General features: G+C 55.2%; 1 protein-coding gene across 1 annotated transcript; it reads left to right on the top strand.

Annotated features, from left to right (window-relative positions):
- The first annotated feature begins 2,165 nt into the window (after positions 1–2,165).
- On the top strand, positions 2,166–11,108 carry LOC149522191 (C-type lectin domain family 2 member B-like). Its single transcript, XM_089770579.1, has 6 exons — positions 2,166–2,379; positions 3,940–4,122; positions 4,769–4,864; positions 6,646–6,821; positions 7,520–7,623; positions 9,437–11,108. The coding sequence occupies exons 2-6, from the start codon at positions 4,068–4,070 to the stop codon at positions 9,582–9,584; spliced, it is 579 nt and encodes a 192-aa protein (XP_089626705.1). The 5' UTR covers positions 2,166–2,379; positions 3,940–4,067; the 3' UTR covers positions 9,585–11,108.
- Positions 11,109–17,622: the final 6,514 nt, after the last annotated feature.

Genomic DNA, 17,622 nt, shown 5'->3' on the forward strand with positions numbered 1-17,622 from the left:
AGGGTATGCCCACCCCCACACTCACCTTTCCAAAAAGGTAGCGTTTCCTCAGCAAGAAGGGGTGGGGAGATGGCTCAGCAGCACTCTTCCCTGACAGAGTCAGGCTCAGACCCACCCAGAGTTCACTTCCCAAGGGGACTTCCACATTTCATAGGAACCAGCCTATTCCCATCCAACCTTTCATCCCAAACACATCAGGACAACAGGGAAGCCTCCTTCCCAGGCGTGATGTGAGGCGAGCCTGGGCTTTCTATTTGGACAAGACAGGAACTTTTAGAAAATCTCAGACTCTTTCTGTGCATTGCAGAGAAAGGCCCAGCCAGTTCAGCTCAGAGACTGACGGAATAGGATTTACACTGTTTCAGATTCACCCCCAAATTCAGTGTGTGCCCACCCTATGGGATTGGTCTTCTCTTCCGTCACCTTCCCCAAATGTCTATATTAAAAAAAAACTTTTCCTAAGGGAAGACAGTAACATAATCATGTGACTCACTCTGCATCCCACAGCCCCTTTCTCTCTCCCTTCTTCAATCCTGGCTGCTAATAACCCAGCAGGGATCTGCAGCCTGTTGCTCCGGAGTGGCAGCAGCACTGAAGGTAAGAAGCTGCTGCTGGTGGGCTTGTGGGGACGGAGCCAAAATGTGTCTGTTAGTATTGGTTATAAGACTGCAAGTATGAGGTGTGATGATTCGATGTAGAATGACTTCCTTAGAAGTTCTGTCTGCTTCTATTTCACCCCTTCTCATGGTTAGGGACAGTTTCCCGTAAGGTCTTGCTTCCTGTTGGCTTTACAAATGAAGTTGTACCCTTGTCTGTGTGCGAGATCCCTCTCTTTCGGCTGCTCCTTTCGTGACTACTCATCTTGTCTGAAACGCCGCACAAGTGTGTGGGGTGAGTGTGTGGGGAGGGGAGGGGAGGGGAGGGGGGGAATGTGACAGCATCACAGAGGCCCCCCGTGATCAAGGAGTGGGGAATCTTCAAGATAAGGAGGAAACAGCCCTTGTGTCTGAAAAATATCCCTTGTGCTTCTTATAAGCATAACAGGGAGGGGGAAGGAAAAAACAATATGGGGCGGGGGGAAGCTCCTGAACGTGGCTAAATTGCAAACCGCAGGCAGAGTTTCCACCCCCTTCCTGCGCCGGCCGGCAGGCAGGCAGGCAGGCAGGCAGGCGGGCGGGGGGAAGCTCCTGAACGTGGCTAAATTGCAAACCGCAGGCAGAGTTTTCACCCCTTTTCTGCGCCGGCCGGCAGGCAGGCGGGCGGGGGGAAGCTCCTGAACGTGGCTAAATTGCAAACCGCAGGCAGAGTTTCCACCCCCTCCCTGCGCCGGCCGGCGGGCGGGGCGGGGGGAAGCTCCTGAACGTGGCTAAATTGCAAACCGCAGGCAGAGTTTCCACCCCCTCTCTGCGCCGGCCGGCGGGCGGGGCGGGGGGAAGCTCCTGAACGTGGCTAAATTGCAAACCGCAGGCAGAGTTTCCACCCCCTCTCTGCGCCGGCCGGCGGGCGGGGCGGGGGGAAGCTCCTGAACGTGGCTAAATTGCAAACCGCAGGCAGAGTTTCCACCCCCTCTCTGCGCCGGCCGGCGGGCGGGGCGGGGGGAAGCTCCTGAACGTGGCTAAATTGCAAACCGCAGGCAGAGTTTCCACCCCCTTCCTGCGCCGGCCGGCAGGCAGGCAGGCAGGCAGGCAGGCGGGCGGGGGGAAGCTCCTGAACGTGGCTAAATTGCAAACCGCAGGCAGAGTTTTCACCCTTTTCCTGCGCCGGCCGGCAGGCAGGCGGGCGGGGGGAAGCTCCTGAACGTGGCTAAATTGCAAACCGCAGGCAGAGTTTCCACCCCCTCTCTGCGCCGGCCGGCGGGCGGGGCGGGGGGAAGCTCCTGAACGTTGCTAAATTGCAAACCGCAGGCAGAGTTTCCACCCCCTCTCTGCGCCGGCTGGCGGGCGGGGCGGGGGGAAGCTCCTGAACGTGGCTAAATTGCAAACCGCAGGCAGAGTTTCCACCCCCTCTCTGCGCCGGCCGGCGGGCGGGGCGGGGGGAAGCTCCTGAACGTGGCTAAATTGCAAACCGCAGGCAGAGTTTCCACCCCCTCTCTGCGCCGGCCGGCGGGCGGGGCGGGGGGAAGCTCCTGAACGTGACTAAATTGCAAACCGCAGGCAGAGTTTCCACCCCCTCTCTGCGCCGGGAGGCGGGCGAGCGGGGCGGCTGAAGGAGTGGACAGCTGCAACCCAAGAGGATCGCGCTGCACAGCCCCCGTGTCCGAGTCTCGCCGCGGGCAGAGGCGTCTTTCCCGGAGCACGCGGGTAGGAGGCCACCGAACATACGGGGCGGGAGAGAGACTCGAGAGTGTCTCAGTCCCCAGCTGTCGGGCCACACGCCGCGGTGAGTTCCCAGCGTTAGGCGGCCATGATTCCCCCCCCCTCCCCAGGCAGGAAACAGCGCTGGTTATGGCGGCCCCCCTCCGGGCTGTTAGCTTCTGTTGGGGGGGGCTCTTCCCCCCTCGTGGGTGCGAGTCACTCGTGGGCCCGCCCGGTGGGGTTTCAGGAGTAGATCCGATCTCTGAAGGGGTGGAGAGGGGGATGGGAGGGTAATGGAGCAGGTAATTGAGGAATTCATCTGCAAAGCCCTGGCCGATAAGAAGGTGACAGGCAGCAGCCATCAGGGATCATATATATAGTAACCCAATGTCTGATTCTGTAACTGAAATGCTGGCTCTTGCCTCTGGGACCTGCTGTTGCCTCCTGACTATTGCGTCTGGGCGGTGCTGTACCTTGAGGCTGTGTCCAGACTCCATGCCTCCTTCGACGGAGGCATGTAGATTAGCCACATCGGAAGAGGGAAATGAAGCCGCGATTAAAATAATCGCGGCTTCATTTAAATTTAAATGGCTGCCCCGATCTGCCGATCAGCTGTTTGTCGGCAGATCGGGAGAGTCTGGACGCGATGCCCCGACAAAGAAGCCTTTCTTCATCGACACAGGTAAGCCTCGTGAAACCAGGTTTACCTGTGTCGATGAAGAAAGGCTTCTTTGTCGGGGCATCGCGTCCAGACTCTCCCGATCTGCCGACAAACAGCTGATCGGCAGATCGGGGCAGCCATTTAAATTTAAATGAAGCCGCGATTATTTTAATCGCGGCTTCATTTCCCTCTTCCGATGTGGCTAATCTACATGCCTCCGTCGAAGGAGGCATGGAGTCTGGACACAGCCTGAGTCAGGTCCTTCGCCTCCGGACCTGGCGCTCGGCTGACTTCTGCGCTGCTCAGCGGGCCGTCAAGCGGCTGTGCAGTCCCCATGTAGCATGCGGGACAACTTCCTGCCTGTCAGGGTGGTTAAACACTGGAATAAGTTGCCCAGGGAGGTTGTAGAAATTTGATCCCTTGAGGTTGGACAGACACCTGTCAGGGATGATTTAGATCATAGGTTCCTAACCTGATGGGGGGAGGAAGAGATTCCAGGGGGGGAGAGGTGTCCCAGCCCCCCTCCACTTACCCCCCTCCCCCCAGGCCAAGAAAGAGCCTGGTCCATCGGGTAAAAAAAAATTCTGAAAATACCATGTGAAAGGTCTGGTATTTTCTGTTTTTCCTGGCTCGGGTGTTCACTGGAACACATGCCTTTTTTTTACACAGGTCCTGGGGTTTAAGGGTCCTTCACTGTTTTTTTTTTTTTTTTTTAAGCGGGAGAGCGTGAGGGTTTCTCAAAAATCAAAATGGGGGCGTGATGCTGAAAAGTTTGGGAACCACTGATCTAGATGGTGCTGGTTCCTGCCCCTAGGACAGGGGCCTGGACTCTATGGCCTCTCGAGATCCCATCTAATGACCAGTGTTCTGTGATTTAAGGGGTTTAATCACCTTGGTACCACTTCTGGTTGGGGTGGGGCTGCTGGGCTGGGACTGAGATGCCCCAAATCCTCCTTCCCCCACCCTTGACCTGTCCCATCTCAGCTTCCAGCTTGGCCGTGGGGTCTGAAGCAGGGAGGGAGTCGAGGCCAGGACCTGTCCAGCTGGAGCTTTGCTGCTGCTTCTGCATCAGCCCCATCACGCAGAGAAGAACTGAGCCTGGCTGAGAGACCATGGGGCCAGAAGCAGAGGGAGATGCTGAGAGCAAAGTGCCACTGCAGGAGCATGGTGAGGGCAGTGAACACTTGGAGTGGCAGTGAGCTGGTAATCGGGGGTGGGGTGGGGGGCAGGTGTCTGTGCCTGGGAATGGGCTGGAGAGAGACAGACTGATGGGGATGGGGGGGCAGGCTCCCAGTGGCAGCAACAATTTCCCAACCCCTGTCTGTGGGCAGCAGGGGCTGGGTCCCCCTGTTGCTTTCAAGGCTCCGATCCCTGCCTCCCAGTGGCTGGCTGGCATGCACAGTGCTGGGCATGTGGCGGGGCAGGGGCCGTTTGGGCTGGTGGGTCAGACCTCCTGTGACAGACCTGGCCCCTCTTGGCCTGACTCTGTCTCCCCCTTCATCCGTGGTGCCCAGGTGAGACCCCGTGTGCGGGGACGGGTGCTGGGTGCTGGGTGCTGGGTGGGGGCTCCTGCCACCAGAACATGCGGGTCCTTATCTCTGTGCCCTGAGCTCACTGGCCTGGTGCCAGCCTGGCTGGCAGTGCTGGGCGGGGGAGGGGGGGGGCTGTTCTGCCAGCCCCAGCCTGCCTGAGCCCCCGGGTGCCTCTCCCAGAACATCTGGTGGGAGGTGCAAGGGACAGAACAGGGCAAGTTCTAGGGCAGCCCCAGCCTGGTGCTGTCAACGGCCCTGCCTGACGGGTCCCTCTGTTTCAGGGCATCGTTGTAACTGCAACAAGCGAACAGTCGCCCCCGGAGTCACCCTTGGAGTTGTGTTCTTAGGTCTCCTTGTCACTGTTATTGTCCTGGCAGGTGAGTTCTCAGCCTCCCCTCCCCCCCCCCCCTCTCTGCACGTCCCACCCCCCTGGGGCTGCCCCAGTCACAGCGTCTCCTCCTGGCCTGTCTGGCTCCCGCCCCGGAACAGGGGGGCTCCTGGGAAATGTCCATCCATCCCTGTTCACAGCCAGTGCGGGCCTCTGTGAACAGGTGCTGCTTGGTGGGAGCAGCCCCTGTCCATGGGGGAGACCAGCTCCCTGCTGGGACCCCTGCAGACAAGGGGCTGACTGACAGCAGCCTCCCCTCTCCCGCCCACTGCTCTTACTAGAGGTAGCAGGAGTGGGGGCAGGTGGCACCACAGAGACAGGGCTGGTAGGAACAGAGTGCTAAGCTGGCTCCCCCAGCACTGGCTCCAGTTTCCCCTGACCCCTCTTGCTGCCTGTCATAATGAAGCAGCAAAGGGTGGGGGAGGGGAGCGAGTAAGCTTATGCTTACTGGTAGTCGACTCCTTGCTAACATCCTTAACTTGGGAAGCGCAGGGCCCCGCAGCGCTAGTGACTCTCCTGACCATGCCGGGAGTGGCTGTCCCCTGTGCATGGGAGCTCGGCGTGTAGCCACAGGCAGGTAGTTCGAACTACGGGCATTTAAACACGGCGCCCGCCTGGGAACATGCAAATGAAGCCCGGGATATTTAAATCCCGGGCTTCATTTGCAAGTTCGAATGCCTACATTAGCCACCCTAGTTCGAACTAGGGTGGCAGTGTAGACATACCCAGAGAGAGAGAGTGTGTGTGTATAATAAAAATATGTATGTTCTACAAAAAAAACCCTTCAAAACTAGATTATAAAGAGAAACCGCAGAACCGCAATTCATTTGCAATTTCAATACAATCCAAATAGGACAGAATGATGATTTAAATTTGTTATCTTACTATAAAGACTATTTCCTCTCTTGGTAGTTTTACCTCCCCATCAGCTGCTGTGAATGAGCCAACTTTTATACCCCTGTCCTCTGGAAAAGCTTAAATGACTAGTCCTGCAGCACCTTGGAGACTAACAAAACATGTAGATGGTCTCATGAGCTTTCATGGGCACCATCTGAGAAGTGGGTTGTCCCCACAACAGCTCATGGGAGCCTCTAAAGTGCTTCAGGACTGTCCATTGTTTTTTAAAGTTTTTTCAGTTGCTTTCATCTGTTATTCACCTTTTTGTCACACATTCAACAGAGGGATACCTTTGTGCCTGGGCTGCTCTGAGCTGTCCCTGCCCCCTGGCTGGGCGTGTCCCTTCCCGCCCTGCAAACATCTCCCGCCAGGCGTCTTCCTCACCCTGCGTCTGGCTGCGCTGGGAGCTCCGGGCAGCGGGCGCTCAGCCTGGAGAAGGGCAGGGAGTTTGTTCCATCCTCCCCTCAGCCCCCTCCTGGGCAGCCCGGCAGCCCAGGCGAGTGGAGCAACTTGGGGAACTGGCCTGGCCAACCCCGCTGAACCCGCCTCCTACCCATCGTCGCTCTCCTGCTGGCTGCCAGCCCTGACCTTGGCCCCCGCCCCCTGCCCTGCTCACCTCCTGCTCTGACCCGCAGCCTGGGGGGCTTAGACACACGAGCCCTTGGTTATCTGCTTCCCTGTTGAACGTGAACTGAGACAGTGGCCCAGTGAGACCAGAGACAGGTAACGCCCTTGGGGGCTGGATTCCCAGCATTCCCCTGGCTCCTTCATGTCCCCTCTTCCTGCCCTCCCCTGCACTGCCAAGGTCAGAGGAGTCTCAGCAGCCTGGGGCGCAGGTCCCCTCTCACTCCACCTGTTCTTGTCTCATTTCAGTGTCGTTATCTGGCCGCTCTCCAGCTGTGCAGGGCCCCGCGTGCCCGGACACCTGGGTCGGGTACCAGGGGAAATGCTTCTATTTCTCCGAGGGGGAAGGGAACTGGACCTACAGCCGGAGCCGCTGCTCTGCCCTGGGGGCTTCCCTGGCTGGGATCGACAACAAGCAGGAAATGGTGAGAGACTCATCACACTGGCCAGGCCTGGGCTCTGCCCTGCGTGGGAGGAGCAGCCCAGAGCCAATGGACTTTCCAGCCACTGACTGCCCGGCCGGGCTGGGCCCAGGCCCCTCTGGTGTCAGTGACCGGTGGAGGGGGGGAGAGGATCAGCCACTGTCAGGCCTCTCAGCAGGAGACGCCCCTCTGGGGCTGGGCTGCCCCAGTGTCTGCTGGGCTGCCTGGGGCTGGAGGGGGCTGAGACCCCAGCGCGGCTGGAAGAGCCAGTGCCCTTGGGTAGGGGAAGAGCAGCCAGCTGAGGGTGGGGGAAGGGTCCTCTTAGGCCTGGCCCCTCCCAGCATCCCTTGCACTGATCAGCTGGGCCTTTCCTTTCCCTTCCCTGGGGAGGGCTGGAGGGAGCCCAGTTGCCCTGTCAGGGGAGGGTTTCACACAGAGCCTGGCCCGGCATGGGAGGTTGGGGGAGCTTGGACCCAGCAGTTCCCAAGAGCAGCCCCAGCCCTGGGGAGGTCGGGGTGGGGGGAGCTGGATTTGGTGGGGGGTTAATACTGAATTACCTAGAGTTGGGCAAGGGGGAGGGGCAAATCCCCAGCCACCCCCTGGGAACACTCAGACCCCTTTGTGCTCCCCTGGGATTCCCTGCCCAGAGCTGGGGAGCAGCAGGGTCAGGCCCTGACACCCCTCCCCCTCCGCTCGTCTAGGATTTCCTGCTGCGCTACAAAGGCAAATTCGACCACTGGATCAGCCTCTGGAGGGACCCAGGACAGCCCTGGAAATGGGCCAATGGCACCGAATTCAACAACTGGTGAGTCTTTGCCCCCCTCCCCTCTCTGTGAGCTCCCTGGGCTTTGGGTCCCCGGTGTGTGAGGTGCCCAGTTCAGGCCGAGCCACCAGCTGGTGCTGTGGGAGCAGCCCGAGAGCACTCGGGGTGATAGTGACGGGTGCCAGCCGGTGTCTCTCGCTTGGTGATGGGCCAAAGCCTCCTCGTCTGTCTGACTCTAACCAGGTATCAACATGGAAAGGGCTGGACAGTGTTAAGTTCTGGGTGCCTGAGAGTCTGATTTCAGTGGGAGCTGGGTGGGTTCAAATACCCAACCCCCACCTGAGCCAATCGCAGGGTGTGAATCCTAGAATGGCAGATTAGGCCACACTGCTGGGGGTGAGGTGGGGTGTGAAAATCTCACCACAAGCTGCACCATGAAATCTCTAGATAGAAATTCCCTGCTTGACCCCCGAGAGCACAGCAATAGGGAAGTGCCACCAACCTCCCCATGCTGGTCAGGTGTGTGATTGTGAGAAGCCCAGCGAGATGAGAGGGGCTACAAAGGCAGAAAACCCAATAATGCTGGAGGGTTTCAGCTCTCCCCGTGTTGCCTGGGTACGTGTCACTTCAGGAGGGAGTTATGAAGGAACATGGCAATGAAAGTGCAGCACAGCCAGCAGTGTGTAACCCGGTGCTCACATTTACCTCTGCACCACGTGACTGGAGGGTCGCTCGTGCTTTCTGAGGCTCATGGATGTTAGACGGCTAGAATCAACTTCAATGCCAGGCAAACCGTGGTAATGACCAGAATTAACCGACACAATTGCAAGTGAAATCACTCAGCTCAAAGCAAGTTACTAAGACAAAGCAAAACACACCAGCTAATCCTAATACACAAAGAAACATGCTCCATGCAAATTCTTATGCCAGTAGTTGTTCTGCTCGTCCCTTTCACAAGTTAAGCAGCCTCCTCTCTATTGGGCCTGATTATTCCCCCTGTTCAGTCTTAGATAAGCGGGAGAGGTGGGCACATGGCAGGAGGCCCCCACTCACCACCCACGATGCTCTGGGTTACCTCCTTGCCATCCCAACCCAGCTCTGCTGGCAGGGTGCTGGTGGCTCCCCGCCTGCTCCCTCAGCCATGTGATCAGGCGGGTGGGGGCTGGGTTAGCCTGGCTCTGGGACACGTCTTGGCCCACCCAGAGCCAGAGGCTGGAGGTCTGGGGGTGGGGAGATCCCAGCCTGCCCAGAGTGGTGCTGGGCCTCTTCCCAGCCCGGAACCTGGATACTGAATAGCCAGGATGGGTCAGTGGGGGAGGATTTGCCTGTGGGCCGGGATCCCGCCCTGTGCCCAGGTGGGTCGTGCTGGGTCCAGCTCTGGCGGAAGCTGGGTGTGAGTGGCTGGGTCACGCCATGGCCCCGGGGTCTGTGCTGCTGCAGTTTATCTCCAGCCTCCCCAGCGCAGCCTGGTCTGCTGGGCGCCTGGCCTGAGAGCTGATGTCAAGTGCCTGGGGAGCCTGGCCCCAGCTCTTCTGTGCGGTGTCACTGCTGCTCCCCTGCAGCCAATGCTCAGGGCAGTTTGGGTGCTGGGGCAGCTGGGTGGGGAGCAGGAACTGGGGTTAAAACATCCCCTCTGCGTAAATACTCCAGGGAGGCCAGTTCCTCTTAGAACCTCGCCTGGCCCCACTGCCCCCTGTGGAACTGCCCCCTTCGGCTGGGGGCAGGACTGGCGCCTGCTGCGGGTGCAGGAAGGGATCTGAGGGGCTGGGAATGTGCGAGTGTCGCCCCCTGTCTGTGACCGACGGGAAACACCCAGCTCCTGCCTCACACCCGCTCCCTGGCTTCTGCCCTGCAGGTTCGGGATCGGAGGTGATGGTGGCTGTGTGTATCTGAACGAGAACAGGGTCAGCAGCCTGCGATGCGCCAGTGAGGGACACTGGATCTGCAGCAAACCCGATGTATTTACAGCAGCAAAGGAGACTCCAGCAGGAGGAGTTTTGTAACAGGAGTGTTGGACAATTGGCCCTGGGGAAGCCGGACTGGTCTTTTTTCAGCATCGTACCTGAGCCTTTCCAGAGTGTCAGGGGCTGCTCTGAGCCTCTCTGGGTGAAAGGCAGAAAAGCCGTTTGCACATTTCGTCCTCTCCCCACGGCTGCCTGTCTTCCCTGCCAGTGGAACTGCTCATATCAGCCTTTCCCACCTCTCTCGTCCCTGAGTCAAGAGCCACGGCACCAGCCTCAGTGCTCCCTGCCCAAGCGCCCCCTGCAGAAGCTTTTTGCTTCCGAGAACTCTCAGTGGAGCCCACAAGGTCTGGGCTAGTGCGGGGTTCGTCCGCAGCCAGCAGCCACGTGGAGCAGCACAGCAGGCGAGAGCTCTGCCCACGCCGCCTCCTCCAGCTGCTCACTGCAGTGCATGTGGTGGAAGGCATCAAAGAGGGGCCTGGTGGGTGCACGCGAGGGCTCAGCCGCCTGCAGTCGTAGCGGAGGCATAAGGCAGCCTGGCCCAGAATGGTGCAGGCTGGTGCAGGGTGGCGGAGCGTGTGGCCGCCTCAGGGTAGCCGCATTGTGGTCCAGGTAGCGGTGCAGGCTCCGCGCATCATAGGCTGCCCTGATCAGTGCCATGTAGCACCAGTTGGCAGCAATTCACAAATGGACTTTCGGAAAACAAGTCATTTCACCTTGGGACTTCCTGTGCAGAGGCAGCAACAGGGTGAGGGGGGCAGGCCAGAGCTCCCCAGGCAACCAGGCAACCGGGCCGCCTCTCCCCCACATGTAAATGTGTCAGCGGTGACACGTTCCCCTGAACACACAAATGGTCACATCCCTAGTGTGTTTAGATCAATATTTGATCACTAGCCGACTTCCCCGTCATTTTCTGGGTCCTTCAGGGCAGGGACTTGAGGAAGGGGGGGGGGGTGAAGGAGGCTGGGGGCCTGTTCTCTCTCCCCCAGCCGGCCCTGCAAGGGCCTGTTCTTTCTACCTCCAGGTTTCCTCCCCGCTCCCAGCCAGGGTCTGTTCTCTCTCCTCCAGGACAACCCCAAGAGGGGCCTATTCTCTTCCCCGACTCTGGCTCTGCAGCCAAGGCTGAGGGAGGAAAGGGTTTGGGGAGGGGGCGGGGAGGAGAGGGAACGTATCTGATGGGCTGGCAGACAAAATGGCTTGATTTAAAATGGGCGCACGTATTTCTACCTTATTTGTACCTGCGGTAAGGAACATTTCACTTCTGCAAAACACGGGTAGGGACTTAGATAGTTTGAATATAATTTGAACTTTTAATTGTGAATGTTTCAATACGTAATAAAATACATCGTCTAAATCTGGCTGGGGGATCCCTGATAGGGGAGGCCAGGGGCTGGGGGGCTACTTACCTGGTCTGGTGGCAGGCCAGATGGTGGAGCCCCAGCCTTACTGGCTACGTTTTTGGTGGTACCGCTGGCCCCAGTGTACTCTTTGCAATATAGCTGTTCCTTGTGGGCTCGCTGCCCCTCTGTGGCCACTCTCGGTATCGCGTCCCTCTTTCTGTGCCCCTCCCTTTCCATGTTATGGTGGAAAACAGTACACTCCCTGTTTTCCTTGAACAAAGAAACCCTGAACTTGCTTTAAGCCAGGATAAGAGGAAGCTGCTGAAGGATAACAAATCTTGTGGCTCTACCTCTTACTGCTTAGGAGGAGTTGTTGAATAGATGACTTGCAGACAGACACGCAGACAGCCTCACAGACACACAAATCTCGACTCTATATCTATAGATATAAGTTAAAGACATAGTGAGAAAAGTGATTGTTGAAGGGGTTTCATATCAACAGTCATGGATTAGAGAGGAAAGGGAATCAAATCGGAGATGATTTTATGTCAGTATTTGATTATTAGTGAGAAAAGGGGCTGAGGGCATTTTCGATGAGTTTTTGGACATTAGATAGAAAAGATACTAGGCAGAAAGTATTTCAGATCAGTAACTAAGAACTGAAGGAGAAGAAGGGATTTAATCACATATGGTAGTTGGTCAGAGGCAGTTTAACCCCTAACACACCCTCAAATCCAGTATGTGGGGAAATTATGCAGGGCAACTGTTTCCTACCAAAAGCAGAGGTGGCAGGACTTAATGGGGTCAGCTCCCAAACCATCCATGTTTGTGAATTACAGGGTATGTCTACACTACAGCACTAATTCGAACTAACATCGAATTAGTTAATTCAAACTAACGCGTCTAGAACTAAAAACTAGTTCGAATTAGCGTTTTGCTAATTCGAACTAGCATGTCCACATTAAGTGGACCCTGAACCGGGTTTAAGGATGGCCGGAAGCAGTGCCGGCAGGGCATCAGAGGAGGACTTAGAGCGTGGAGCTGCTGTCTCAGGCTAGCCGAGGACTGTGCTTAAAGGGACCCGACCCCCACCCCGGACAGACAGTTCTCAGGGGTGCCCCGCTTGCAAAGCAGTCCTGGCTTGGAGTGCCCGGAGTACCCACACTGGGCACATCACAGCACTCGGCCATCAGCCCGGCTGCACTTGCCGCAGGCTGCCATCTGGGGAGAGGGGGCAATTGGGGGGCTGCAGGAGAGCTTCCACCCCAAAAGCCCGCAGAGCCAGCCCAGTCCTCCCCATCGGGGGCGCGTACCCCATTCCTCCCTCACCTCCTTCCACTTACCCTTTCCTAGCCCCTTTTCTTGATGTACAAAATAAAGGACAATTGTGTTAAAAAATGGAGTCTGTCTTTATTGAACAAAACTGGGGGAGACTGGGAAAAGGAATGGGAGAGGGGAAGAGAGAGGCTGGGAGAGGGGAGGGCAACTAAAATGATCAGGGGTTGGGAACAGGTCCCATATGAAGAGAGGCTAAAGAGACTGGGACTTTTCAGCTTAGAAAAGAGGAGATGGAGGGGGGATAGGATAGAGGTCTCTAAAAGCAGGAGTTGGGTGGAGAGGGTGCATACAGAAAAGTTCTTCATTAGTTCCCATAAAGAAGGACTAGAGGACACCAAAGGAAAGGAATGGGTAGCAGGCTTCAAACTAGTAACAGAAAGTTGTTCTTCACAAAGCAAAGAGTCAACCTGTGGAACTCCTTGCTGCAGGAGGCTGTGAAGGCTACAACTACAACAGAGTTTAAAGGGACGTGAGATCAAGTCATGGAGGTTGGGTCCATGGAGTGGTATTATCCAGGGGGTAGGAGTGGTGTCCCTGCCCAAGGTTTGTGGAAGGCTGGAGAGGGATGGCACGAGACAAATGGCTTGGTCACTGTCTTCGGTCCATCCCCTCCAGGGTCCCTAGGGTTGGCCGCTGTCAGCAGACAGGCTACTGGGCTAGATGGACCTTTGGTCTGACCCAGTACGGCCATTGTAAGCTCAGGGCTCAGGGTCGGGGGGTCTCAGTGGACCCCCTTGATTTTCATACACACCTGCTCCTGGGTGACCAGGCTGGCAGCTCTCCTGCCCTAGACGGCCACTTTCCTGTGCCTAGTGCTGAGATCGTGGATGAGGTCCACGATGTCCGCACTAGCCCAGGCGGGTGCCCGCCTCTTGCAGTCCCGGGCAAGCTCCCGGGAGCCGCCAGCCTGGTCCCGGGAAGAGGGGGAGGGCTGGGGGACATCGGGTGGGTGGCTCGATCCGTGCCAGGTGCAGGGTCTGCTGGCTGGGTGCTGGCAGGCTTGCACCTGGCACGGGCACCGTAGCCAGCCCGTGCACCTTTAAGCGGTCCGGGGCCGGGAGGGGGGCAGAAGAGTTTCCCTGGTGTTGGCCAGAGTGGCCACCAGGGAAACCTGGGGAGGGCTAGCCTCCCACTAGTTCGAATTAAGGGTCTACACACCCCTTAATTCGAACTAGCTAGTTCGAACTAGGCTTAATCCTCGTAAAATGAGGTTTTCCTAGTTCGAACTAAGCGCTCCTTTAGTTCGAATTAAATTCGAACTAACGGAGCGCTAGTGTAGCGCCTATGAAAGTTAGTTCGAGCTAACGTCCATTAGTTCGAACTAACTTTGTAGTGTAGACATACCCACAGAGAAAAGGGAAAAAGTTTGAGTGGGTTTTTTGGGTGATATATAAAAATTTAAAAAGTGTCATTATCTGAAGAAATATTAGATTGGTATTTTATAGTTAGAGAGAATGGGTCAAAATCGGAGAGATTTGAAAGCAATATTCAATGCTATGAATGAAAGGATCCAATTGGAAAGGCTTTTATATCCATATTTGTTCATGAGAAAGAAAATCCCCTCCTGTTTAATAAAAAGGAAGGAATTTAATTTCCCATAACTAAGGGAAAAGATGATCATTGGAGAATTTCTGTAGCTGATAATGAGAGAGGAAGGCTTTAAGATTTGAGGATGTCTTAAATACTACTGGATAATTAAGCAGAAAGGGCCAGATTTGTAAAGATTTTTGGGCACTTACAGATAGGGGACTAGTGACTTTGAAAAGTGTCCAGTGTCCAGATCCACAAAAGTTTTGGTCTCCCAATCGCCACTGAAATCAATGGATGGTAGGAGCACCAATCTGACTTTTCAGACATAAGACCTCAAACATCTGGTCCAGAATTATTTTCTTCCCCTTGTCTAGATGATGCTTTAACAAGAAAATGGAAGAAGGGCTGGTCCCTCTTTCCTTCTAAATGATCCAGTGCTGAACTAAAGTTCTCTTAGATTCCCGCCCCCCTCCCCTCCCTTCTGGCTTTTGTACTTGAATATGGAGAAAGACATTGCCTCCGTCTGGGGGCTCATTTCTCTATCCATTTTCAGCTATAGCCACTTCCTCTTTTGGAGGGAAACCATTGGGCTACGTCTACACTGGCATGATTTTCCGAAAATGCTTTTAACAGAAACGTTTTCCGTTAAAAGCATTTTCCTAAAAATCGCGTCTAGATTGGCAGGATGCTTTTCCGCAAAAGCACTTTTTGCGGAAAAGCGTCCGTGGCCAATCTAGACGCGGTTTTCCACAAAAAAGCCCTGATCACCGTTTTCGCAATCAGGGCTTTTTTGCGGAAAACAGTACTATGCTGTCTACACTGGCCCTTTTGCGCAAACGTCTTTCGGAAAAAGACTTTTGCCCGAAGGGGAGCAGCACACTATTTCTGGAAAAGCACTGATGATTTTACATGAGATCGTTAGTGCTCTTCCGGAAATTCAAGCGGCCAGTGTAGACAGCTGGCAAGTTTTTCTGATTTTGTGGAAAAACTTGCCAGTCTAGACACAGCCTTGGGGTGAGCGGATGAGGAAAGGCAAAGGAAGCCATTAACTCTTCATTGGCAAATTTCTCCTCAGATTTGACTTGTCCCCAATTCTCAGATCTGGCTCTCCCACCCTCTCTGGCTATGTCTACATTGCCATTTTTGGCGGTAGAAGATATGCAAATCGCATTCTCATTTGTATATCTTCTGCTGATCCTCTTTGCAGGAGAGGTTTTGCCACTAAAAGCCCCATGTGGACGGGAACATTTGTCGGAAAAAGAACCTTTTGTGCAAGAACCTGTAAACTCATAAGGGATCTTGTGCAAAAGGGGGTGTTTTCCGACAATGACCCAGTCTACACCAGGCCTCTTACAAGCAAAACCTCTTCTGCAAAAAGGACTGAAAGAAGATATGCAAATCGCGCTCACTGCAAAAAAAAAAAAAAAAAGTCAGTGTAGACGTAGCCTCAAATATTAAACCTTTTCTCTGTATTACGGAGAATTGCTCTGACATTGCCTCAGCGCTTCAGGCCCCCTTTCCATGTTCTGCTCCAGGGTGTTCATGTTTCAGAAGGAGGCATCAGTGTGTCTTATTACCCTGTGGTGTGAAGAACGCAGTCAAGGGAGAACCTAAATTCTCCAATAAGCAACTCTCATAATCAAATTCATAAGAATCAAATTCTCTCCTCACAGGTTAAGAAAAACCAACGTGTTTGGGCAAGTCACTCTGAGCGACTCTTTGAAAGAAATGTTGCCCCTGCAGCTGGTGATGGAGCTAAGCGAGGCTGCCCACTCACGGTTGCCCACCCGAAACCCATCCCCCGCTGCTGCCCTCTCCTATTTTCCTTGACCCCACTGGGCACAGTCTGGTTCCAACCTCCCCTGCCAAGGCAGAAAGTCTCGGCTCCTCACGATTATTTAGGCTCCATGGAAACCAATGGATCTTTGAAGATGCAGGCCAAGATTCGTGGGGCTCGTGGGCGTGGTAGACTGGGCAGCAGGGCAGGCTGGTGAGAGGGGCCCTCACTAGCCAGAGCTCAGTCACAGTCTGTGCAAAAATATCAGCCGGCTTGTTTTATTTAGGGTCCACATTTTGGACAGAGCAGGCTACTGAGCACCTCACAGGTGCTATGGGAACCCACTCAGGCTCCGCTGTGGCTGGGGTGTTCCATGCCGGGCTCCAACCTGCCATGGCCACGGGAGGGGTCCAAACCCGGCCCCAATCTCTTGTGGCCAGAAGCCCCCCCCCCCAACTTTGCTGCAGCTCGAACACAGCCATGACTGGGGTGCCCCTCCCCCAGCTACATCTCTGCTGCAGGTGGGGTACCCCAGCCCAAACCCAGCTGGAGTGCCCAGACCTGTGGGGTGGCTGGAGGTGCCACAAACCTCCATCCCTGGTTCCTGACCTGCTGTGGCTTAGACCAACTGCAACCAGGGCTCCCCTCCCTGACCTGAACCTAGCCCAGGACTAGACCTGCCAGGGCTGGGGCGCCCCATCCAGTTTGAACCCAGCCATGGACAGTCTTGCCAGACCTGCCATGCTGCCCCCCTTCCTACCAGTGAGGTACCCCCCTCCCCAGCCCACAGCCAGATCTGCTGCAGCACCCTTTGCCTGGCCTGTACCTGGCTCCTGCCCAGAGATGCTGGGACGGGGACAGGCCTAGCCTGTGGCCACAGTGAGCAGCCCTTGTGGCTCCCGACTCCCACTGGCAGTTTACACTAATTCGCAGTGAGGGGGTCCACAGACACAAAAGGATTTAGACTGAGACAAGAGATGGGAACCAACCCCCTTGAGTTCTTTCAGTGACACTGTGTGTGCAGAGGAGCCTCGGCGTGGCTGTGTCTCGACGGGTATCTAACCACCTGGCTGGGACCATCTGAGCTACACAGGCTCCCTGGGTTAAGGTCACAGCAGCTGGTGATGAGGCCTGGAAATGGCAGCAGCCCCTCAATCAGCAACAAGCCATGAGGGGCAGGGTGTTTTCATGGGCAGGCCAGCTTTGGGACTCTGCAGTCCAAGGGCCCAGCCCCACCCTTTCAACACACCCAGCTCAGAGCTGGAGGGAATATTTTTAGGTTTAAACTTTTTGAAACTTTGGAGCCAGAAGGGAAAGTAACAACCCAACCTATCCCCCACCCCATTCCAGCAGTCTCAGGGTGCATCTACATGGCAGGGTTTTTCTGGAAAAACAACACTTACGTCCACACTGCAATTGTGTTCTTGTGACAGGTAATCAAAAGAACAGAGGGTTTTTTCTGGCAGCAGTAAACCTCATTCTAAAGGAAGACGCCTTTTTCAGAAAAAGACATGTGTGGACAAGAAAGATGGATTTTTTTTTGAAAGAAGAGGCATCCAGGAAAAAGCACAGATGCCCTGGTGGCCACCCCGTCCACAGTAATCCCAAATGAAATGCTACAGAGTGTCCAATCAGTGTGGATGCTCTCTGTCGAAAAATCAGATGGTTGTTTTGATGCACTTTGGCCATGTGGATGCTCTCTTTTGAAGAACACATTTGCTGCCGTAAGTCTAGATCAGTGTTTCTTAAACTTTTTAAGACCGAGAAACATCAAACAATACATTTTCTTTATGAGGAACACCAAGATCTGCAGGGAAATATGCAAATGAGATTGTGGATCATGCAAACGAATCCCTCATTAGTATATTTTTTGCAGAGAAAACTGGTAGTGTAGACATGGCCACAGTGTATGTGTCTGGCTAGATGCTCACTGCTTCTCTAGTATATTCTCAATTAACACAGTGTGTTGCCTTCTCCCCTGAAAAAGATCCCGTGTCCTTCTTATAAGCATAACTAGCTTCATCTGCTGACACCCCAGCTCCCTCTGTGCTGTTGGTTTATATTGTAGGAACAGGTCAATCCCACTTCTCTAGCC

The sequence above is a fragment of the Pelodiscus sinensis genome, chromosome 19 (assembly GCF_052426305.1).
Source record: "Pelodiscus sinensis isolate ZL-2025 chromosome 19, ASM5242630v1, whole genome shotgun sequence".
Lineage (NCBI taxonomy): Eukaryota > Metazoa > Chordata > Testudines > Trionychidae > Pelodiscus > Pelodiscus sinensis.

What these genes read in the sequence shown, in the direction of transcription:
- LOC149522191 (XM_089770579.1), top strand. Translation starts at nt 4,068, where the DNA reads ATGGGGCCAGAAGCAGAGGGAGATGCTGAGAGCAAAGTGCCACTGCAG. An exon ending in AGTGCCACTGCAGGAGCATG is followed by an intron (nt 4,123 to 4,768) that starts GTGAGGGCAGTG and finishes CCTCTGTTTCAG; the next exon opens with GGCATCGTTGTAACTGCAAC. An exon ending in CACTGTTATTGTCCTGGCAG is followed by an intron (nt 4,865 to 6,645) that starts GTGAGTTCTCAG and finishes GTCTCATTTCAG; the next exon opens with TGTCGTTATCTGGCCGCTCT.